This window comes from Pantherophis guttatus, chromosome 3 (assembly GCF_059756535.1).
Source record: "Pantherophis guttatus breed Tessera chromosome 3, ASM5975653v1, whole genome shotgun sequence".
Taxonomy (NCBI): domain Eukaryota; kingdom Metazoa; phylum Chordata; class Lepidosauria; order Squamata; family Colubridae; genus Pantherophis; species Pantherophis guttatus.
The window spans coordinates 2,240,336-2,260,475 of record NC_142065.1 but is presented as its reverse complement, the minus strand read 5'-3'; the positions used below and the strand labels follow the sequence as shown (position 1 = coordinate 2,260,475).

Here is a 20,140-nt window from a genome sequence, read left to right as displayed (position 1 = left end):
TATTTTATTTTTCTTTATGTACACTGAGAGCGTATGCACCAAAGACAAATTCCTTGAGTGTCCAATCACACTTGGCCAATAAACAATTCTATTCCATTCTATTCTGTTCTGTTCTGTTCTATTCTACTCTACTCTTCTATTCTTTCTTATTCTATTCTATTTCTATTTAGATTAGATTAGAATTCTTTATTGGCCAAGTGTGATTGGACACACAAGGAATTTGTATTATTTGTATTTGTATTTGTATTCTATTCTGTTCTGTTCTCTCTCAATTTTCTATTTTTTCTCTTTCTCCCTCCCTATCTACGGCATTATCTATCATCTTTCTCTCTATTCTTACTCTTTCCCAATCTATTCGCTCTCATTTCCTCTCTCAAACTATTATCTATTTTTTTCTTTCTCCCTCACTATTATCATCTCTTTTTCACTTTATTCTTTCTCAATATATTCTCTCTCCATCTATTCTCTCTCTCAATCAATCATTTATCATCTCTCTCTCTCTCTCTCTCTCTCTCTCTCTTATTAAATTTCTATGCCGCCCAACTCCCCTACAAGGTGACTCTAAGCAAATACAGAACTAGACTCAAGAAGAACTCACTGCATCGTCTTTCAAATTTGGGCCTAAGAATGGGAGACCACTCAGAGATCCCAGGGAATTTTTGACAGCTCTGGTGAAAGAGGGGACTGTTGTCCCATTCTGGTTTAGGGACTCTTCGGACAATTGCTGCCCACCTCAATGGGGAGAAGAAGCCACAGCAGAGGCTTTTGAGATCTGGTATAACCTTAGAACACTTTTTAACTTCTTGAGGTGCTCTCTGAGCTTGGTTGATTTCTTGCAGATATTTCATGACCCAACATCAGCAGAGCAGTGATGGTATCAGCTATTTTGGGTAATGAAATGTTGGCAAGGAAACAGCTTAGAGGGCACCAAGGATTCCCACAGTTGTCCTCCTCCTCCTCCTCTCTACAGACCTCACTTCCTTCTAGCACTAATGATGTTACCTAATTGGGCAATGAAATGTTAATAGTAGCGGCCAAAATTGTAGATACCTTTTGGGAAAAGTGTATTTTCTAAAACTAGTTAATTGTAATAACGCTACTTGTTTTTGGAGTGGTACCATAAAGTTATATATCAATGGAAAGATAATTTAATCAGGAATGTAATGCAATAACTTTTAGGAAGGATTTGGTATTAGAATAGCAGTTGCAGTAGAAAGACGAAAAGTGAAACACGTAGAAAAAACGAGATATACAAAAATGATCCCCATGTCAGTTAATACTTCGTTGGGTAACCTTTAGCATGAATGACGGCCTTACAACGTCTTCCCATGGAGTGAACCAAGTCTTTGAGTTCTGCAGCTGTTCTAATGTGAAACCAAGATGGAATGATGGCTTCTATTAACTGGGTTTTATTGCTGGGTCGCTTCTGACTAACCAGTTTCTTGAGTCAGCTCCATAGATTTTCCATTGGGTGAAGGTCTGGGCTATTCCCAGGCCATTCCAGCAGTGGAATAGGATTATCTTGAAACTCCAAAAAAAGAAGTGGTGTTATTAACCATCAAACCTCAAAAATACACTTGTCCCAAAAGGTTTCCACAATTTTGGCCAGTACTATACAAAGAGACAACCAAGTAAAGAGAGCACCAAGGATTCGACAGTCCTCCTCCTTCTCCTTCCCCCAAACCTTTTAGAATAGAATAGAATAGAATAGAATAGAAAAGAAAAACAAGAGTTGGAAGGGACCTTGGAGGTCCTCTAGTCCAACCCCCTGCTCAGGCAGGAAACCCTACACCAGTTCAGATCAGATCTGATTAGGATAAGTCCACATATTCTAAAATGGCTAAAATTGGGGAACACTGACCCATGCTGGCTGGGGAATTCTGGGAGATGAAGTCCACACATCTCAAAATAGTTTTAAGGTTAGGAAAACACTGGCTTAGGTACAAGAGCTGTGCCCAGCCCAGTTGTCTATCGCCTTTTAGCACTGATGATATTACCTAGTTGGGTCATGAAACGTCTGCAAGGAAAAAAATCAAGCTGAGAGCACCAAAGGATTCCCTCATTTTAACCCTGTGCTACACACAATTTTCCTTTATTGGCGTTTGTCTTCATGCTGGCACTGTGGTGAGTGGGGGGGGGGCAACCGAGGGGCTCCCACTTCCTTGTTTGAAAGGAGAAACTTTTATTTTCCATTTCAGTTTTGCTTCCACAAATCATTTCCCATCTTGTCCTTTGATGCAAACCGGGACTCTGACAGGTTGTACAAACCATTTTCACCTTGAGACTGTATTTCACCCACTCAATCCAGAATGGATTGCAATTTTTTTCCCCCGCCCCCCCCCAGCGGAAGGAAGGAACGGTCTTGGTCCTGAGGTCCAGATGTCCTGCAGAGTCTGGTGGGCAGGAAAATCAGCTGAGGCTCTCCAGGCTGGACTTCATCCTTTCCATCTCGTGAAGGAAGCTGTAAAACTGGGGCAGGGTTAATTCTGGAAGGAGAAGGAGCGAAAGGTTCAGGATTAGCTACTCAAGCTTGTCTGAAATGGTACTATAGGGCTTCCTGGCTGAGCAGGGGGTTGGACTAGAAGACCTCCAAGGTCCCTTCCAACTCTGTTATTCTGTTCTGTTCTGTTCTGTTTTCTGTTCTGTTCTGCTCTGCTCTACTCTACCCTAATTCATTCTATTCTATTCTATTCTATTCTATTCTATTCTATTCTATTCTATTCTATTCTATTCTATTCTATTCTATTCTATTCTATTCCATTCCATCATATTCATTATTTCATTCTCTATTCTATTCTATTCTATTCTATTCTATTCTATTCTATTCTATTCTATTCTATTCTATTCTATTCTATTCCATTCCATTCCATTCCATTCCATTCCATTCCATCATATTCATTATTTCATTCTCTATTCTATTCTATTCTCTTCTATTCCATTCCATTCCATTCCATCATATTCATTATTTCATTCTCCTATTCTATTCTATTCTATTCTATTCTATTCTATTCTATTCTATTCTATTCTATTCTATTCTATTCTATTCTATTCTATTCTATTCTATTCCATTCCATTCCATTCCATTCCATTCCATCATATTCATTATTTCATTCTCTATTCTATTCTATTCTATTCTATTCTATTCTATTCTATTCTATTCTATTCTATTCTATTCTATTCTATTCTATTCTATTCCATTCTATTCCATTCCATTCTTCCATTCCATCATATTCATTATTTCATTCTCTATTCTATTCTATTCTCTTCTATTCCATTCCATTCCATTCTATCATATTCATTATTTCATTCTCTATTCTATTCTATTCTATTCTATTCTATTCCATTCCATTCCATTCCATTCCATTCCATTCTTCATTCCATTCCATTCCATTCTCTATTCTATTCTATTCTATTCTATTCTATTCTATTCTATTCTATTCTATTCTATTCTATTCTATTCTATTCTATTCCATTCCATCATATTCATTATTTCATTCTCCTATTCTATTCTATTCTATTCTATTCTATTCTATTCTATTCTATTCCATTCCATTCCATCATATTCATTATTTCATTCTCTATTCTATTCTATTCTATTCTATTCTATTCTATTCTATTCTATTCTATTCCATTCCATCATATTCATTATTTCATTCTCCTATTCTATTCTATTCTATTCTATTCTATTCTATTCTATTCTATTCTATTCTATTCCATTCCATTCCATCATATTCATTATTTCATTCTCTATTCTATTCTATTCTATTCTATTCTATTCTATTCTATTCTATTCTATTCTATTCTATTCTATTCTATTCTATTCCATTCCATTCCATTCCATTCCATTCCATTCCATTCCATTCCATTCCATTCCATTCTCTATTGTAATTTCCAGGTTTTTTTTTAAAAAAATTAAGATTTCTTTATCCCATTTTCTTTTTTCTTTCATTTTAACTCAAGGCAGCAAACATACCTAATGTTCTTTCCACTTTCTCCCATCACAACAACCCTGTGAAATGGATTGAGCTGAGAGAGGGGGGGACTGAGTCACCCAGGAGGCCTTCGTGCCTAAGGCAGGACTAGAACTCACCGTCCCCTGGTGATGGGCCCAAAGTCTCCCAGCCGGCTTTTGTGCCTAAGGTATGTCTGCCACTTGAGTTATTTATCAAAAAATAACAATGAAGGTGTTGTTATTTGACAAAATGAAACAAAAACACTAAGAACTTGGAAAGCGTTAAAAGCATTCAACATTAAGAATTAAAACACGGCTGTCAACAAACACAGCTCTTATAACTCAGTGCAGGTAATCCTCGATTTACGACCACAACTGCGCCCAACATTTTGGTTGCTAAGCAAGACAGTTGTTCAGAAAATCACGCCCCATTCTACGACATTCTTCACCACCGTCATTATATGAATCCATGTTGTTGCTAAGTGAATCTCACGGCCATTAAGCGAATCTAGCTCCCCCATTTGAACCTTTGCATGTCGGAAGCCAGCTCAGAAGTTCCCAAATGGTGTCGATCACGAAACCCCGGGACACTGCAACTGTCATAAGTCCATGCCAGTTGCCAAGCCTTTGAATTCTGATCATGTGACTACGGGGATGCCGCAATGGTCACAAGTTATTTTTTTTCAGTTCTTTTTGTAACTACGAAGGGTCATTAAACGAACAGTTGTAAGTCAAGGAATTCCTGTAGCTCAGTGTTTCTCAACCTTGGAAGCTTGAAGATGGGTAACTTCAACTCCCAGAATCCCCCAGCCAGCAGCTGGGAGTTGAAGTCCACCCATCTTCAAGCCTCTCTCCCTTTACTTGCAGAGTTTTCCCACAGACAATGCTGGCTTACTTACCTAGATATACTGGTTCCAGCCGGCTGCCTTTCTTAACCACCAGTTTCAGCTACAAGGAGATGACAAGTTGTGAAAAGTTGGGTGAGTTTCAGCAAAGGAGGCAGATGTCAGAAACCAAAATGCAACCCCTGGAATCTCCCACCATGGAACACTTGGAAGATACAAAAAGTGAAATTTAAGATTCTTGGATTTCAGAATCACAATCAGAATAGACCTGGAAGGGACCTTCTAGTCCAACAGTGTTGTGGCCTGTCAGCGGCCTGTGCGGATTGTAGCCGATTCTGACAGCGAGGAGGCTGGTGTGATGTTGCGCCAGCAGCCTGTGCAGCTGGCGCTCGAGTCGGACAGTGAGGAGGCTGGAGAAGATGTGATGCCAGAGGCGGGGATTCAGCCAGGGCCTCCAGAACCTCCATAAGCTCCCATAAGTGAAGAGGAAGAAGAGGAGGAGCCTCTTCTCGATGCACGGGCGCGCAGAGCTGCCAAAAGGCAGGAGTGGCTCCTCAGGAGGAGGTCTCCTCGAGAGTAAGGCTTGGGGCTAATTGGCCACTCCCTTAGCCTATTTAAGGAGGAACACCGACTGAAACAATTTGTAGGGAACAACTTCGTTCACTCTCCTTCGCGTCCTGATCTTAGTTCTCTTATCAGTTTCCTGCAAATTGCTTCTGGGCTTTCTGCCAACCATAGTAAGATTAAGATTATTTATTCTTTGGATTCTTGTAGGCTGTTAAGAAAGTTAATTAACAGCCTTTGTTTGAAAAAGACTGATTTAATTTAGTAAACTAAGGTTTGTACAGACTTTGTGTGTGCTGCGTTCTTTGGGGTCAATAGCTGGGGCAGAACAAACCCCCTGGCCAAGCAGGAGACCCTTACAGAATAACAAGGGTTGGAAGGGACCTTGGAGGTCTTCTAGACCAACCCCCTGGCCAAGCAGGAGATCCTATACTATTTCTATCAAGTCCAGTCACTTCTTAAAAAAACCTCCAGTGATGGAGCACCCACAACTTCTGGTGGCAAGCTGTTCCACTAGTTAATTGTCCTCACTATTAGGAAATTTCTCCTCAATTCTAGGTTGATTTTTTCCTTGATTAGTTTCCATCTGTTGTTTCTTGTCCTACCTTCTGTGCTTTGGACAATACATTGAGCCTCTCTTCTTTGGGGCAGCCCCTCAAATATTGGAAGACTGCTATCATGTCCCACCCAGTCCTTCTTTCTTCTAGGCTAGCCGAAATTTATTCTGTATTTACTGAATATACAGTTTGAATAATTGTCCATTTTGGGGAAAATATGGAAAGAAAATAGCTTATAGATAGTCCTCGACTTACGACCACAATCCGAGCCCCAAATTTCCATTGCTAAGCGAGACGGCGGTTAAGTCACTTTGGCCCCATTTTACGGCCTTCCTCGCCACCGTCGCTAAGTGAATCTCTGTGGTGGTTAAGTTAGTCACATGGTTGTTAAGTGAATCTGGCTTCCCCGCGCACTTGGCTTGTTGGAAGCTCGCAAAAGGCGAACCACCCAGTGGTGAAATCCAAATTTTTTTACCACCGGTTCCGTGGGTGTGGTGGGGAAGGATACTGCAAAATCCCCATTCCCATCCCAGTCTGGAGGAAGGATACTGCAAAATCCCCATTCCCACCCCAGTCCTGAGGGAAGGATACTGCAAAATCCCCATTCCCTCCCCACTCCTGGGGCCAGCCAGAGGTGGTATTTGCCGGTTCTCCGAACTACTCAAAATATTCCGCTACCGGTTCTCCAGAACCTGTCAGAACCTGCTGGATTTCACCCCTCGGACCACCTGATGCTGCAACCGTCATAAGTCCAGGCCAGTTGCCAAGCCTCTGAATTTTGATCATGTGACCACGGGGACGATGCAACAGTTGTAAGTGTGAAAAAAGGACACCAGTCACTTTTTTCAGGGCTGCTGTAACTTCGGTCACAAAAAAAAAAACAGTTGTAAGTCGAGAACTGCCTATATATAAAGGGGAAATCACATGACTCCAGGACACTACAACCCTGTCATAAATTCGAGTCAGTTGCCAAGCGTTCGAATTTTGATGGTGTGACCACGGTCGTAAATGGGAAAAATGGCCGTAAGTTCCTTTTTTTCAGTGCTGTTATAACTTTGGTCACGTTATAACTCGAGGACTACCTGTATGAGGTCTCCTCAAGCCCCTCCCCTGAGGCCTGTGCCAATTTCTGACTCTCCCCCCTCTCCTGGTTTTACCTGTCCCTTCCCCAAATGCGTCTTACCTGCAGGAAAATGCTTCCTACTTTCTCCATCTCACTGCTTCCGGCCGTCACTATTGGAGAGAGAAACCAGCAGCAAAAAAGATCGATACGAAGGAATTGGCAAAGGAACCCTCTCTGCCCCCCAGCCCCCCAGAAAAGAACTCACCTCCAAATTTCCACTCCATGTCTGTTAGCTGATTAACCATCAGCGTCTGCCCCACAGCCAGGCGTGAGAGCGTGGGAGAAGTTTCCTTCCACTGGGACGAAGGCAAAAAAGAGAAGAGTGATAGGTTAAGGAATATATTATTTATTCATTTGAATTACACAGAAATGTTAGAAACCGGAGATGTCAAACCATGTCAATTGTTTTTTTAAATTTGAATTATTAATAAAAAAACTTTTTTAAAAAAAAAAGACAAGAATGGAATCAGTGATGGTTTTAATACAGTGTCCATGGGGTCCGAAGACTGCAAGGGAATTTCCCCACAGCTGAGTAAGAGCTGGGACCTAATTTGGCATTTTTGTTTTATTTGAATTTATTAACCATTATGGTGTCGTCACACTTGCAGGCACAATTGTGGAACAGAATAAAAAGAGTTGGAAGGGACCTTGGAGGTCTTCTAGTCCAACCTTCTGTGCAAGCAGGAAACCTTATACTATTTCAGACAAACAGCTGTTCAATCTCTTCTTAAAAGCTTCCAGTGTTGGAGCATTCACAACTTCTGGTGGCAAGCAGTTCCACTGATTAATTGTTCTAACTGTCAGGAAGTTTCTCCTTAGTTCCAGGTTGCTTCTCTCCTTGATTAGTTTCCATCCGTTGCTTCTTGTCCTGCCTTCAGGGGCTTTGGAGAATAGCTTGACCCCCCTCAACTCTTCTTTGGGGCAGCCCCTGAGATAATGGAAGACCGCTATCATGTCTCCCCTAGTCCTTCTTTTCATTAAACTAGACATACCCAGTTCCTGCAACCGTTGTTCATATGTTTTAGCCTCCAGTCCCCTAATCATCTTGGTTGCTCTTCTCTGCACTCTTTCTAGAGTCTCCACATCTTTTTTATATTGTGGCGAATTTACACTGAAACCTGCTGGCTGTGTTCACACAATGCATTAAGTAAAGATGGTTTACAGCACTTCGCTGCAGTTTGAAGAGTTAAGTCAACTGGTTTGATTGAACCAAACCAAAAATTAACTTGCAAAATAACCCTTCACACAATGATCCCACTCACTTGCGTGATTTTTAATCTTAGAATAATGTTTTGCAATCTCAGCAACTTTTTAAGAGGAATGGACTTCAATTTCCCAGAATTCCCCAGCTAGCATTCTTGAAGGAGGGTGTATTTCAACTCCCAGAAGTCCCCACCCAGCATGCTTTAAGAGGAGTGTACTTCAACTCCTAGAATTCCCTAGAAAGCATGCTTTAAGTTGGATGGACTTCAATTCCCAGAATTCTCCAGCCAGTATATTTTTAAGATGGGCAGACTTCAATTCCCAGAATTCCCCACCCAGCATACTTTAAGTTAGATGGCCTTCAATTTCCCAGAATTCTCCAGCCAATATATTTTTAAGAGGGATGGACTTCAACTACTAGAATTCTCTAGAAAGCACCCTTTAAATTGGATGGACTTCAATTCCTAGAATTCTCCAGCCAGCATGCTTTAAGAGGAGTGGACTCCAGTTGAAGTCCACCTCTCTTAAAAGTTCTCACAGCTGAGAGACATGGCCTTAGAAAGCGACCTAAGAATTTTCCAGGGAGAAAAACAACATTTACAGATACTCCTTACAGCGAGAAAATAGGAAAGAATTAAAGTTGCAGGTTTGGAAAAGAGACTTGGATTCCCTCTGCAATTTTGGGGATGGTGGTTTAAATTGCAAAAGGCGATCCTGGCCCATGGAGGAAAGCGCTTACCTGTTCTTCAAAATACCTGGCCTTTTCCTCGCTCAGCCCTGCAGGAGAAATTGGAGGTGGTCAAACAGGAGGAGTGAAGCCAGTGGCCCCCCCAGAGAACTAAATGGGGCAGAGCAGGGGAGAGACCTACCCAGGGTGATAAGATCTGCTCGGACTTGTTCTGCAGACAGGCTCCGCTTTAAGGCACCTGGAATAAACATTGTGTAAAAAAAGGGAGCCCAGTTGACAAAGACACAAATGGAAGATAAGGCAGGGACTGACCTCCCTGACCACAGAGCTAATTTATGGGAGAAAAACAAGCAAAAGCTAACTTCGGCCATTGCCGTGCTTGCAAATCTGCACCCTAAATTTAAAGCTTTTTTAAATTTTTATTTTATTTCTATTTTTTGTTTTATTATTTGAAGTTTATTTTATTTTATCTTGTTTCTATTTGTTTGTTTTATTATTTGAAGTTTATTTTGTTTTGTTTCTCTTTTTTGTTTTATTATTTCAAATTTATTTTATTTTATTTTGTTTCTATTTTTTGTTTTATTATTTCAAATTTATTTTATTTTATTTTGTTTCTATTTTTTGTTTTATTATTTCAAGTTTATTTTATTTTATTTTGTTTCTTTTTTGTTTTATTATTTGAAGTTTATTTTATTTTTTCTATTTTTTGTTTTATTATTTCAAATTTATTTTATTTTATTTTGTTTCTATTTTTTGTTTTATTATTTGAAGTTTATTTTATTTTGTTTCTATTTTTTGTTTTATTATTTGAAGTTTATTTTATTTTGTTTCTATTTTTTGTTTTATTATTTGAAGTTTATTTTATTTTGTTTCTATTTTTTGTTTTATTATTTGAAGTTTATTTTATTTTGTTTCTATTTTTTGTTTTATTACTTTATTTCTATTTTTAATTTTATTGTTATTTTTATTTGATTTCTACTTTTATTTCATTTCTATTTTTTATTTGATATTATTTGTTTTCTATTTATTTTATTTAAAACATTTATATAGCTGCCCATCTTTCAAAGAAATCTGAAGGTTATTTTATGTATTTTATTTCTATTTTATTTTTTACTTGTTTTATTATTATTCCATTGTACACTATATTTTGTTTCATTGCTATTTTTTATTTGGTTATATCTCTTCTTATTTTAATTTATTTGAAAGGTTTATATAGCTGTTTATCTTTCAAAGAACTCGGGATGAGTCCCAATTAAAGATGAAAAGACACATAAAATAAAAATAAAACTATCAAACTAAATCAATTAAAACAAGAAAGCTAAATTCTGGCCAAACAGGATGCTTGCAATCCAATCCAAACCTGGTTTATTTTACTTTACTTTTTAATTTTAATTTTTTAAATTAAATTATTAAATTAAATTAAATTAAATTAAATTAAATTAAATTAAATTAAATTAAATTAAATTAAATTAAATTAAATTTTTATTTTAATCTTATTTTTTATTTTACTTTAGTTTATAGCAGGGGTGAAATCCAGCAGGTTCTGGAGAACCGGTAGCGGAAATTTTGAGCAGTTCTGAGAACCGACAAATACCACCTCTGGCTGGCCCCAGAGTGGGGTGGGAATGGGGATTTTGCAGTATCCTTTCCCTGGAGTAGGGTGGGAATGGAGATTTTGCAGTGTTCTTCCCCTGCCACGCCCACCAAACCAAGCCACACCCACAGAACCAGTAGTAAAAAAAATTGGATTTCACCACTGGTTTACAGTAATAAACAATACCCCAATCAAGGAACTACCAACTTAGACAAACAAACTAACAATAAACCATAGGCTAATCAAAGAACCACCGAAAGGAAAACAACATTCCCATCAACACTAACAGCGAAAGCCACTTGTATATAAACAGAGAGAAAATCCTTCCTTGTAAGACTGATGATGTTACCTAGTTGGGTCATGAGACGTCTGCAAGAAAACAATTCAGAGAGCACCAAGGAACGCACAATTCAACCCTGAGCTGCCCATGTTCCCTTCTGTAGGTCTTCTTATCTGTAGTTATTTCTTTGCCTCCTATCAGCTCTCTTTTTCTTAGCAGCAAGACTGTTTGCTTCTTCTTATAATGCCTGGTAGATTGCACTGGAGAGTAAGAAATTCCATTACAATCAGAATTTCTTATGACACCTTCTGAATCGAGTGGAAAGAACTGGAGCTACGCACCAGGGGCAAACTGCGACTCAGAAAAACCACCCTGAGTTCACATAATTCGGTTTTAGCTTTGTAAACATTTTATCTTTGATTTTTGCTTTTCGCTTGTCAAAACCGTATTTTATAAACTCTATTCTTAACTGGGCTTTTCAGTACCATTTTATATTACTGTATATTGTGGTTTTTAAAACGCCCAATTGGTTAAGAGTGATGGGCAGTGTAGAAATTAGATAGATAGATAGATAGATAGATAGATAGATAGATAGAGAGAGAGAGAGAGAGATAGAGAGATAGAGAGATAGAGAGATAGAGAGATATAGATGGACAGACAAATAGACAGATACATAAAGATATAGATCAGGGGTAAAATCCGGCAGGTTCTGACAGGTTCTAGAGAACCGGTAGCGGAAATTTTGAGTAGGTCAGAGAACCGGCAAATGCCACCTCTGGCTGGCCCCCGAGTGGGGTTGGAATGGAGATTTTGCAGTATCCTTCCCCTGCCACACCCACCAAGCCACGCCCACAGAACTGGTAGTAAAACAATTTGGATTTCACCACTGATATAGAAGATAGATAGATAAATAGATAAATAGATGATTGATAAATGATAGGGAAAGGAAGAGAAAGAAAAGAAAGAGAAAGAAAGAAAGAAAGAAAGAAAGAAAGAAAGAAAGAGAGAGAAAGAGAGAGAGAGAGAGAGAGAGAGAGAGAAAGAAAGAGCCTTGGTAGTACAGGGGTTTAAGGCACCCTGTTATTAAGCTGGTTATTAAGACCAGCTGCCTGCAATTACTGCAGGTTCAAATCTCCCCAGGCTCAAGGTCGACTCAGCCTTCCATCCTTTCTAAGGTAGGTAAATTGAGGACCCAGTTTGTGGGGGCAATAAGCTGACTTTGTATAAAATATACAAAAGGATGAAGGCGATTGCTGAGCACATTGTAAGCCGCCCTGAGTCTTCGGAGAAGGGCAGCATATAAATCAAATTAAAAAAAGAAAGAAAGAAAGAAAGAAAGAAAGAAAGAAAGAAAGAAAGAAAGAAAGAAAGAAAGAAAGAAAGAAAGAAAGAAAGAAAGAAAGAAAGAAAATTATTAAGCTGTTGGGTCTTCTGGGAAGTTTTTTGAAGATTAAAGATTTCTGCACTCTGTGTGTGTGAGTGAGATTGCCCATCACAACTGACAAAAGCAGAATTGCACTATAAACCCCACCCTTTCGGATGGGCATTGTGTATGCACATACCTAAGGACAGGGGTTGTGGGGGGGGGGTCATGACTACACAACGCCCGTCATTTGGAGGGAAACTTCTGATCTTGCAGAAGCCTTTGAGCAAAGGGGATGCACCAGACTGAACCCGAAATGTGTTTTCTTTCAGGTGGAGGAGAGATTTTTCCTTATCCTCCCCTCCTCCGCCCCCGTTTGTTTATTTATTTATTAGATTTTTTATCCTGCCTTTATTACTTTGTAGGGAACTCAAGACGATGAATGTATCACAACCAGCTTTTGTGCCTAAGGTAGGACTAGAACTCACATTCTCCTGGCTATTGACCCAAAGAACACCCAGCCAGCTTTTATGGCTAAGGCAGGACTAGAACTCACCCTCTCCTGGTGATTGGCCCAAAAGCACCTAGTCAGCTTTTATGGCTAAGGCAGGACTAGAACTCACCCTCTCCTGGTGGTGACCCTTTGAGAGCTGTATGCAATGAAGTTTCATTTTAATGTATGCCGATTAGTGTACATTCAAAGTGTCAATAAAGTTATTGTAAGTCTAAGTCATTGATCCAAACTCACCTAGGCAGCTTTCGTGCCTAAGGCGGGACTAGAACTCACAGTCTCCTGGTCATTGGCCCAAAGTCACGCAACCAGCTTTCATGACCAAGGCCGGACTAGAACTCACCATCTCCTGGTGATTGGTCGAAACTCACCTAGCCAGCTTTCGTGCCTAAGGCAGGACTAGAACTCACAGTCACCTGGTCATTGGTCCAAAGTCACCCAGACAGCTTTCATGCCTAAGGCAGGACTAGAACTCACTGTCTCCTGGTGATTGGTCCAAAATCACCCAGCCAGCTTTCATGCCTAAGGCAGAACTAGAACTCACAGTCACCTGGTCATTGGCCCAAAGTCACCTAGCCAACTTTCATGCCTAAGACTGGACTAGAACTCACTGTCTCCTGGTGATTGGCCCAAAGTCACCCAGCCAACTTTCATACCCAAAACAGGACTAGAACTTCCTGTCTCCGGATTTCTAGCCTGGTCCCCTCACCTCCAAGACCACAGTGGCTTTCAGAGTGGTTCTCTCCCCCCACCACCACCCCAGAGACCTACGATAGACCTGCCCCACACTCACCACTGGGCACCAGCAAGAGGCTTTTGACGATACTCTTCAGAGGGCCGAGGCTGATTTTATTCCCCGTAGCGAAGTCGGACAGGTGAGCCAGGAACCTCTCCACCTGCCAGGCACAAGAGCAAAGCGTGCATTGCCCCAGGTTTCTCACACTTCCCTTGCACACGTGTAAAAGTGAGTCTCGGAGGCAGGAACTGCCCTGCTCAGCACAACTCCATGGGCGTCCCCTGGGAGGAGGAGCTCATAGCTGTCGATGGGTTTTCCAAGGGGATCCCTTTGAGGCCTCTTCTCTAAATCTCGTTGCCCTCGAGGCAATTTGGAAGAGGGGGGTGGGAAGGAAAAAGGCTAGCTGGCAGAACTGAAAAATACAGGGAGTCCTTGGCTTATGGCCACAGTTGGGCCCCAAGTTTCCGTTGCTAAGTGAGACACTTCTTAAGGGTCTACTGCCCCATTTTACGTGCTTTCTTGCCACAGTTGCTAAGTGAATCTGGTTATTAAATGAATCTGGTTTCCTCGCTGACTTTTGCTTGTGAGAAGGTTGTAAAAGGGGACACATATATATATATATATATATATGTAAAATGTGAGCCCTGGTGGCGCAGCAGACTAAAGCACTGTTATTAACACAGCTGCCTGCAATTTACTGCTGGTTCGAATCTCTCCAAGGCTCAAGGTTGACTCAGCCTTCCATCCTTTCTAAGGTAGGTGAAATGAGGACCCAGTTTGTGGGGGCAATAAGCTGACTTTGTATAAATATACAAAAAGGATGAAGGCTATTGCTTAACGCATTGTAAGCCGCCCTGAGTCTCCGGAGAAGGGCGGCATATAAACTAAAAAAAAAAAAAAAAAGTGTGTGTGATCGCCTTTTGCAACTCTATACAGGTAGTCCTAGACTTACGATTCATTTAGTGACCGTTCTAACTTACGACGGCACTGACAAACGTGACTTATGACCATTTGTCCCAGAGTTGCAGCCTCCCCAGGGTCACGTCATCAAAATTCAGATACTTGGAAACTGACTCGTATTTATGACGGTTGCAGTGTCCCCGGGGTCACGTGATTCTTCCTTTTGCAACTTTCAAAGTCAAGCAAAGTCCACGGGGAAGGCAGGTTCACTAAACCACCGTCTTACTAATATAACACCTGTAATGCTTTGCTTAACAACGGTGGCAGGAAATGTCGTAAAATGGGGCAAAATTCACTTAACACGTTTCTCACTTAGCAACGTAAATGTTGGGCTCAGTGGTGGTCGTAAGTTGAAGACCACCTGTATATAATATACAGTATTATATAAGTACACAGTGTATATAATATATATGTATATAAAACATATATGTATATAATATACATATATATGTGTATGTGTTTGCATATGTGTATGTATACTCTGTGTTTGTGTATGTGTGAATGCACACAAATATACAACTGAAATTCTGCTCCCAATTGTGTCATAAATCAAGGACTACCTATAATGCTATTATTGAAAACTTTGTTATATAGAAGAAATATTTTCAGCATCGCCTATAAACCTCCTTCACTCGCACTTAAAAGAAAACCGGGGGGGGCTTCATCCAGGGGGGGGAACCCTCCTTTTTCGATTCCTCCCCCTCCCTCTTCCCAAAAGTGGATTACCTCTTTGGGTTCTCGCAGGAATTGGAAAAGCACCTCCACGAGGGTAGAGAATTGCTGGGGAAAAAGAAGAAAGACAGACTGTCATCCAACAGGAAAAGCTTCGTGCTTCCTTTCCTCCTTCCTGACTTAAAACAAGCAGCATATAAATTTAATCAACAAAGAAATAAGTGAGAGAGAGAGAGACAGAGAAAGTTGGGACTAAATGCAGGGGGCGTGTCCAAACTTGGCGATTTTAAGCCTCGTGGACTACAACTCCCAGAATTCCCCAGCCAGCACAGATTAGAATTAGGGATGTTATAGTTGGCTGGCTGAGGAATTCTGGGAGTTGAAGTCCACGAGGCTTAAAAGTTGGTCAAGTTTGGAGACCCCAGGCCAGCGGTGAAGGTACCAAGGCTAGAAAGCGGGAGGCCACGAGTTCAAATTCCTACCCTAGCCTTCTGGGTGACTTTGCGTTAAATCATCAGGAGGCTGCGAGTTCTAGTCCTGCCTTAGGCAGGAAAATTGGCAGAAAGACTTTGGGCCCATGGAGTCCCAGTCCTGCCTTAGGTACAAAAATTAGCTGGGTGACTTTGGGCCAAACACCAGGAGATGGTGAGTTCTAGTTCCGCCTAAGGCATAAAAGCCTCTCAGCCCAACCCACCTCACAGGATTGTTGTTGCAGGGAAAATAGGAGGAGGAAACTGCGATGGATGCGCTGGCCACCTTGAGCTATTTGTAAAAACAATAAAAGTGAGATATAAACAAACAAAACAAAAAACATTACCCTCTGCTCCCTTTTGTCCCCTGGCAGAATAGAATAGAATAGAGCTGGGAGGGACCTTGGAGGTCTTCTAGTCCAGCCCCCTCTACCATGGTACGTGGTACAGAACGTGGTACAGGTCCGGCAGCCCCTGACGTGAGTCCCCAAAGGACCACAGCATCCTTGTGGGCTGCCCATCATTTTGAGTGTTTCAGAACCGGAGGGGGGGGGTTAGGGGGATTATAGAAAATGGCTGCCTGGTTAGCGGGGAGGGGGTTTGGGCATTCACAAAATGGCTGCCGGGGAGCTGCGACCAGCCCCCAAAACAGCCACGCTGTCGAGAAATGATGACTCAGACTGTTTGCAAAACCGCAAAGTCACAAAAATCGAAGTTTGTGCCACTAAGTTCCCGGAAGACAAAACTCCATTATTTTTTCCCCCACCAGTTCTTCCTTGCCCCCCCCACCTCCCCTCCTCGTCTTCTCCCCTCTTTTGGGGAGGGACAGGTGGGCTGGTCATCCAACCCGCAACTCTGGTCTGCAAGCCCACCCACTCCCAAGGAGGCAGGCCCCCAGAAGTCTGGGGGAATCGGGGATTCTTCCCCCCTCCCCACCATTTTTTTCTTTCAATTTCACGAAAGGCCTCTGAATTTTAAATTTAAAGCCGGGCAATTTTTGTAGCTCTGGGTTGAACCGTGGGGGGTCCTTGGTGGTCTCTGAGCTCGGTCCTAATCCCACTATACAGGTAGTCCTCAATTTACAACAGTTCATTTAGTGGCTGAAGTTACAACAGCACTAAAAAAAAGTGAGTTGTGAGTTATGACTATTGCAGTATCCCTACAGTCACATGATCAAAATTAAGACACCTGGCAACTGATTCGTACTTATGACGGTCGCAGTGACTCGGAGGTTGACGTGATCCCCTTTTGCAACCTTCTGATTCATTTAACGACCGGATTACTAATTTACCAACTACTGCAGAGATTCACTTAGCAACAGTGGCAAGGAAAGTCATAAAATGGGGCCAAAACTCACTGAATCAAATGTTTCACTTAACAACAGAAATTTTGGGCTCAATTGCGGTCGTAAGTCGAGGACTAGCTGTATTGGAAGCTTGGAACCAACTTCCAGTGGAGATCCTCTATAACTGAGTTTGAACATACTTGGGACAAGCCCATGTCCATCATCGGACAAAAATTGAAATACATTTTAATACATTTATAATAATAAATTGAATTAAAAAGAAAACAAAAAATTCAAAAGGCAGACTGGATGGACCAGTGGTTCTTTTTCTGCTATTGCTTTTCTATATATTTATATTTATTTATATTTTTGCAGATGTTTCATGACCCAACTAGGTAATATCATCAGGACTAGAAGGAAGGGGATTTTTGCTCTGCATGTTCCCTAGCTGGGTGGCAAAACATCTGCCAAAAAAAAAAAAAAAAAAAAGTTCAGAGAGCAGCAAGGACCCCAGACTCCTCCTCCTCCTCCTCTTCCCCACAGACCCCACACTCCCTTCCATCCAGCACTGATGATGTTCCCTAGCTGGGTCACGAAACGTCTGCAAGAAAAACCACCCGGCTCAGAAAGTCCCATGACTTAAAAACCCAGCCCGGCACACTAGGCGCCAGACCCATCATCCCCAGATGAAAAACCTGGTGCCCTATTGCAGGAGTGGGCAATTGTGGCTCTTTTACAACCTGTGGACTTCAACTCCCAGAATCCCTGAGACTGTCTCAGGAATTCTGGGAGTTGAAGTCCACAGCTTGCAAAAGAGCCACAATTGCCCACTCCTGCGACCTATTGCAAAGCAAGGCAAGGCGTTACAATCCCCAGGACCTGTTGAAGAAACCACCATGGGTTGGCATCGACACAGGCCAACGAATCGTGGTTTAAGGGGAAATGTCTGAACGCCCTTCTTGCAGGTTGGCACAGTTGCAACTAGCCTGGTCCAATAAATGCAAGAGGTTTTACTTAATTAATTAATTAACAGATGGGCTTTGGCATCCTGCCTTAAACCCTCCCTTGCTGCTTAAAAGCAGGGGGGTCTCCAACTTTGGGCACTTTACGACGGGGGGGGGACTTCAACTCCCCCCCCGTCGTAAAGTGCCCAAAGTTGGAGACCCCTGGCTTAAACAGCCATCTAAGACCCTCGGAAGGAAGAAGCCCCCTCCGGGAGGCAGCCCACCCTGCAGGGAGCCCCCTCCCCATTCTCAGAAGGGGGGGGAACTACATGGCCAAGTGACCCCCTCCAGGCCAGGGGAAGAAGAAGGCAAGCCCCCTCCTCTCTACCTTTCCCCCCGCCCCCTCCCCACCTAACCGGGCTGAAGAGTGGGGGAGGGTCTCTCCTGAAGCCCCCCCCCCACTCGCCCGGAGGACCCCCCCTCTCCCACCCACTGGTCCCCTGCGCCCCGCCACCTGCGCGCTCAGCTGGTTGAGCAGCTGCAGGTCGGCGCTGACCGCCTCCGGCACCGGCTCGCGGGTGAAATTCAGCAGCCCCATAGCCCGGCTCGGCTCGGCTCGGCCCCGCTCCGCCTCTCCCCTACTCTCCTCCCCAGCGCTCCGCCCTATAAGTCCGGCTCAGCTGAGCATCAGCGCCGGCACTTTCGAGCCTCCTCTCCATCCTCCTCCTCCTCGTCTTTGCTTCCCACGCCCCCGGAGCAATGAGAGAGACCCCCCCACACACCCACCCACGCACCCCAAGGATGCCCGGCATCGCCCCCCCCCGCCACCCCACTCTCCAGTAACCCCCCCCCACCCCCGCGGCTTTGCTGGCCCTTGTGGCTCGCGTGAACGGGCGAGGAGCCTCGTCTTTGGACCGTGGGAACCAGCCGCGTTTGGGGTCCTGCGTTGCTCCGGGGGGTTGGGGGGGGGAAGAGGAGGAGGAGGAGGAGTGTGGGGTCCTTGGTGGTCTCTGACTCAGGTAGGGTTGCCAGGTCTGCTTCCCAAAAATAGCAGACAAGCGGGGGTGAGTGGGTGGGGGGGTGGGGGGTTAAGTAGTAAAAAAATTAAAAAAAATTTTTTTACAATGAAATTATATATTTTCTTACAAACATTTTAACACGTATTAAAATAATCACTTCAAAACTTTACTTAAAATTCAAGACGTCAAATGTATCATCGTGATATGCAAAAAATGAAATTACATTTTAATTTTAATCATCAAGCTTTTGAATAAAAAAAAAAAGTCCACTATTTTGTGAAAAAAAAAAATAGTGAACATAATGGGAAAAAAGCGGACTGTCCGCTCAAATGGTGGACACCTGGCAACACTTATCTCTGAGCTGGGTGGTTTTCTTGCAGATGTTTTGTAACCCAGTTAGGGAACATCATCAAGGAAGGAAGGAAGGAAGGAAGGAAGGAAGGAAGGAAGGAAGGAAGGAAGGAAGGAAGGAAGGAAGGAAGGAAGGAGGGAGGGAGGGAGGGAGGGAGGGAGGGAAGGGAAGGAAGGAGGAAGGAAGAAGGGAGGGAGGGAAGGAAGGAAAGGAAGGAAGGAGGGAGGGAGGGAAGGAAAGGGAAGAGGAAGGGAAGGAAGGAGGGAGGGAAGGGAAGGAAGAAAGGAAGGAAGAAGGGAGGGAGGGAAGGAAGGAAAGGAAGGAAGGAGGGAGGGAGGGAAGGAAAGGAAAGAAGAAGGGAAGGAAGGAAGGAAGGAGGGAGGGAAGAAAAGGGAGGAAGGAGGGAGGAAGGAAGGGGTCCTTGGTGTTCTCTGAGCTGGGTGGTTTCCTTGCAGACATTTCATGGCCCAACTAGGGAACATCATCAGGGAAGGAAGGAAGGGACTGTGGGGTCCTTGGTGCTCTCTGAGCTTGCAGACATTTCATGGCCCAACTAGGGAACATTATCAGTAGTAGAAGGGAGTGGAGTTTCAGGAGGAGGAGGAAGGCAGGAGAGGAGAGGGAGGGGGAGGACTGTGGGGTCCCTGGTGCTTTCTCAGCTGGGAGTTTTAGTGACTGTTCAAAGTTACAACGGAACATAAAAAAGTGACTTATGACTGTTTTTCATACTTACGACCGTTGCAGCCTCCCCAGGGTCACATGATCAAAATTCAGACGCTCGGCAACTGACTTGTATTTATGAGGGTCGCAGAGTCCCGGGGTCCCGTGATCCCCCTTTTGCGACCTTCTGACAAGCCAAGTCACTGGGGAAGCCCGATTCATTGAATGACCCTGTCACTAACTGAATGACTGCAGTGATTCATTTAACAACGGTGGCCAGGAAAGTCGTAAAGTGGGTCAAAATGCCACTTTAACAAATGTCTTGCCTAGTAACATAAAGTTTGGGCTCCATGGTGGTCGTA

At 42.8% G+C, this 20,140-nt stretch overlaps 1 protein-coding gene across 2 annotated transcripts; it reads right to left on the bottom strand.

Annotated features, from left to right (window-relative positions):
- Nucleotides 1–2,162: 2,162 nt before the first annotated feature.
- Nucleotides 2,163–18,431, bottom strand: COMMD7 (COMM domain containing 7). 2 transcript variants are annotated; one of them, XM_034405375.3, is made up of 9 exons: nt 18,262–18,431; nt 15,103–15,156; nt 13,474–13,576; nt 9,114–9,170; nt 8,984–9,021; nt 7,247–7,337; nt 7,102–7,151; nt 4,852–4,900; nt 2,163–2,486 (listed from the first exon to the last, which is right to left on the bottom strand). In XM_034405375.3, exons 1-9 carry the CDS (start codon nt 18,343–18,345, stop codon nt 2,410–2,412), a joined length of 603 nt encoding a protein of 200 aa, XP_034261266.2. In that variant the 5' UTR covers nt 18,346–18,431; the 3' UTR covers nt 2,163–2,409. The 2 variants fall into 2 exon arrangements, with proteins under 2 accessions (XP_034261266.2, XP_087745073.1); XM_087888947.1 differs by lacking the exon at nt 18,262–18,431 and adding an exon at nt 15,743–16,660.
- Nucleotides 18,432–20,140: the final 1,709 nt, after the last annotated feature.

Excerpts from the sequence above, each read along its gene's own strand:
- COMMD7 (XM_087888947.1), bottom strand. The coding sequence starts at position 16,042 with ATGATGGGCAGCCCACAAGGATGCTGTGGTCCTTTGGGGACTCACGTC. Across the intron at positions 13,577-15,102 it reads TCCTGCGAGAACCCAAAGAG|GTGGAGAGGTTCCTGGCTCA; the intron begins GTAATCCACTTT and ends TGTGCCTGGCAG. Across the intron at positions 9,171-13,473 it reads CCTCTTGCTGGTGCCCAGTG|GTGCCTTAAAGCGGAGCCTG; the intron begins GTGAGTGTGGGG and ends TGTTTATTCCAG.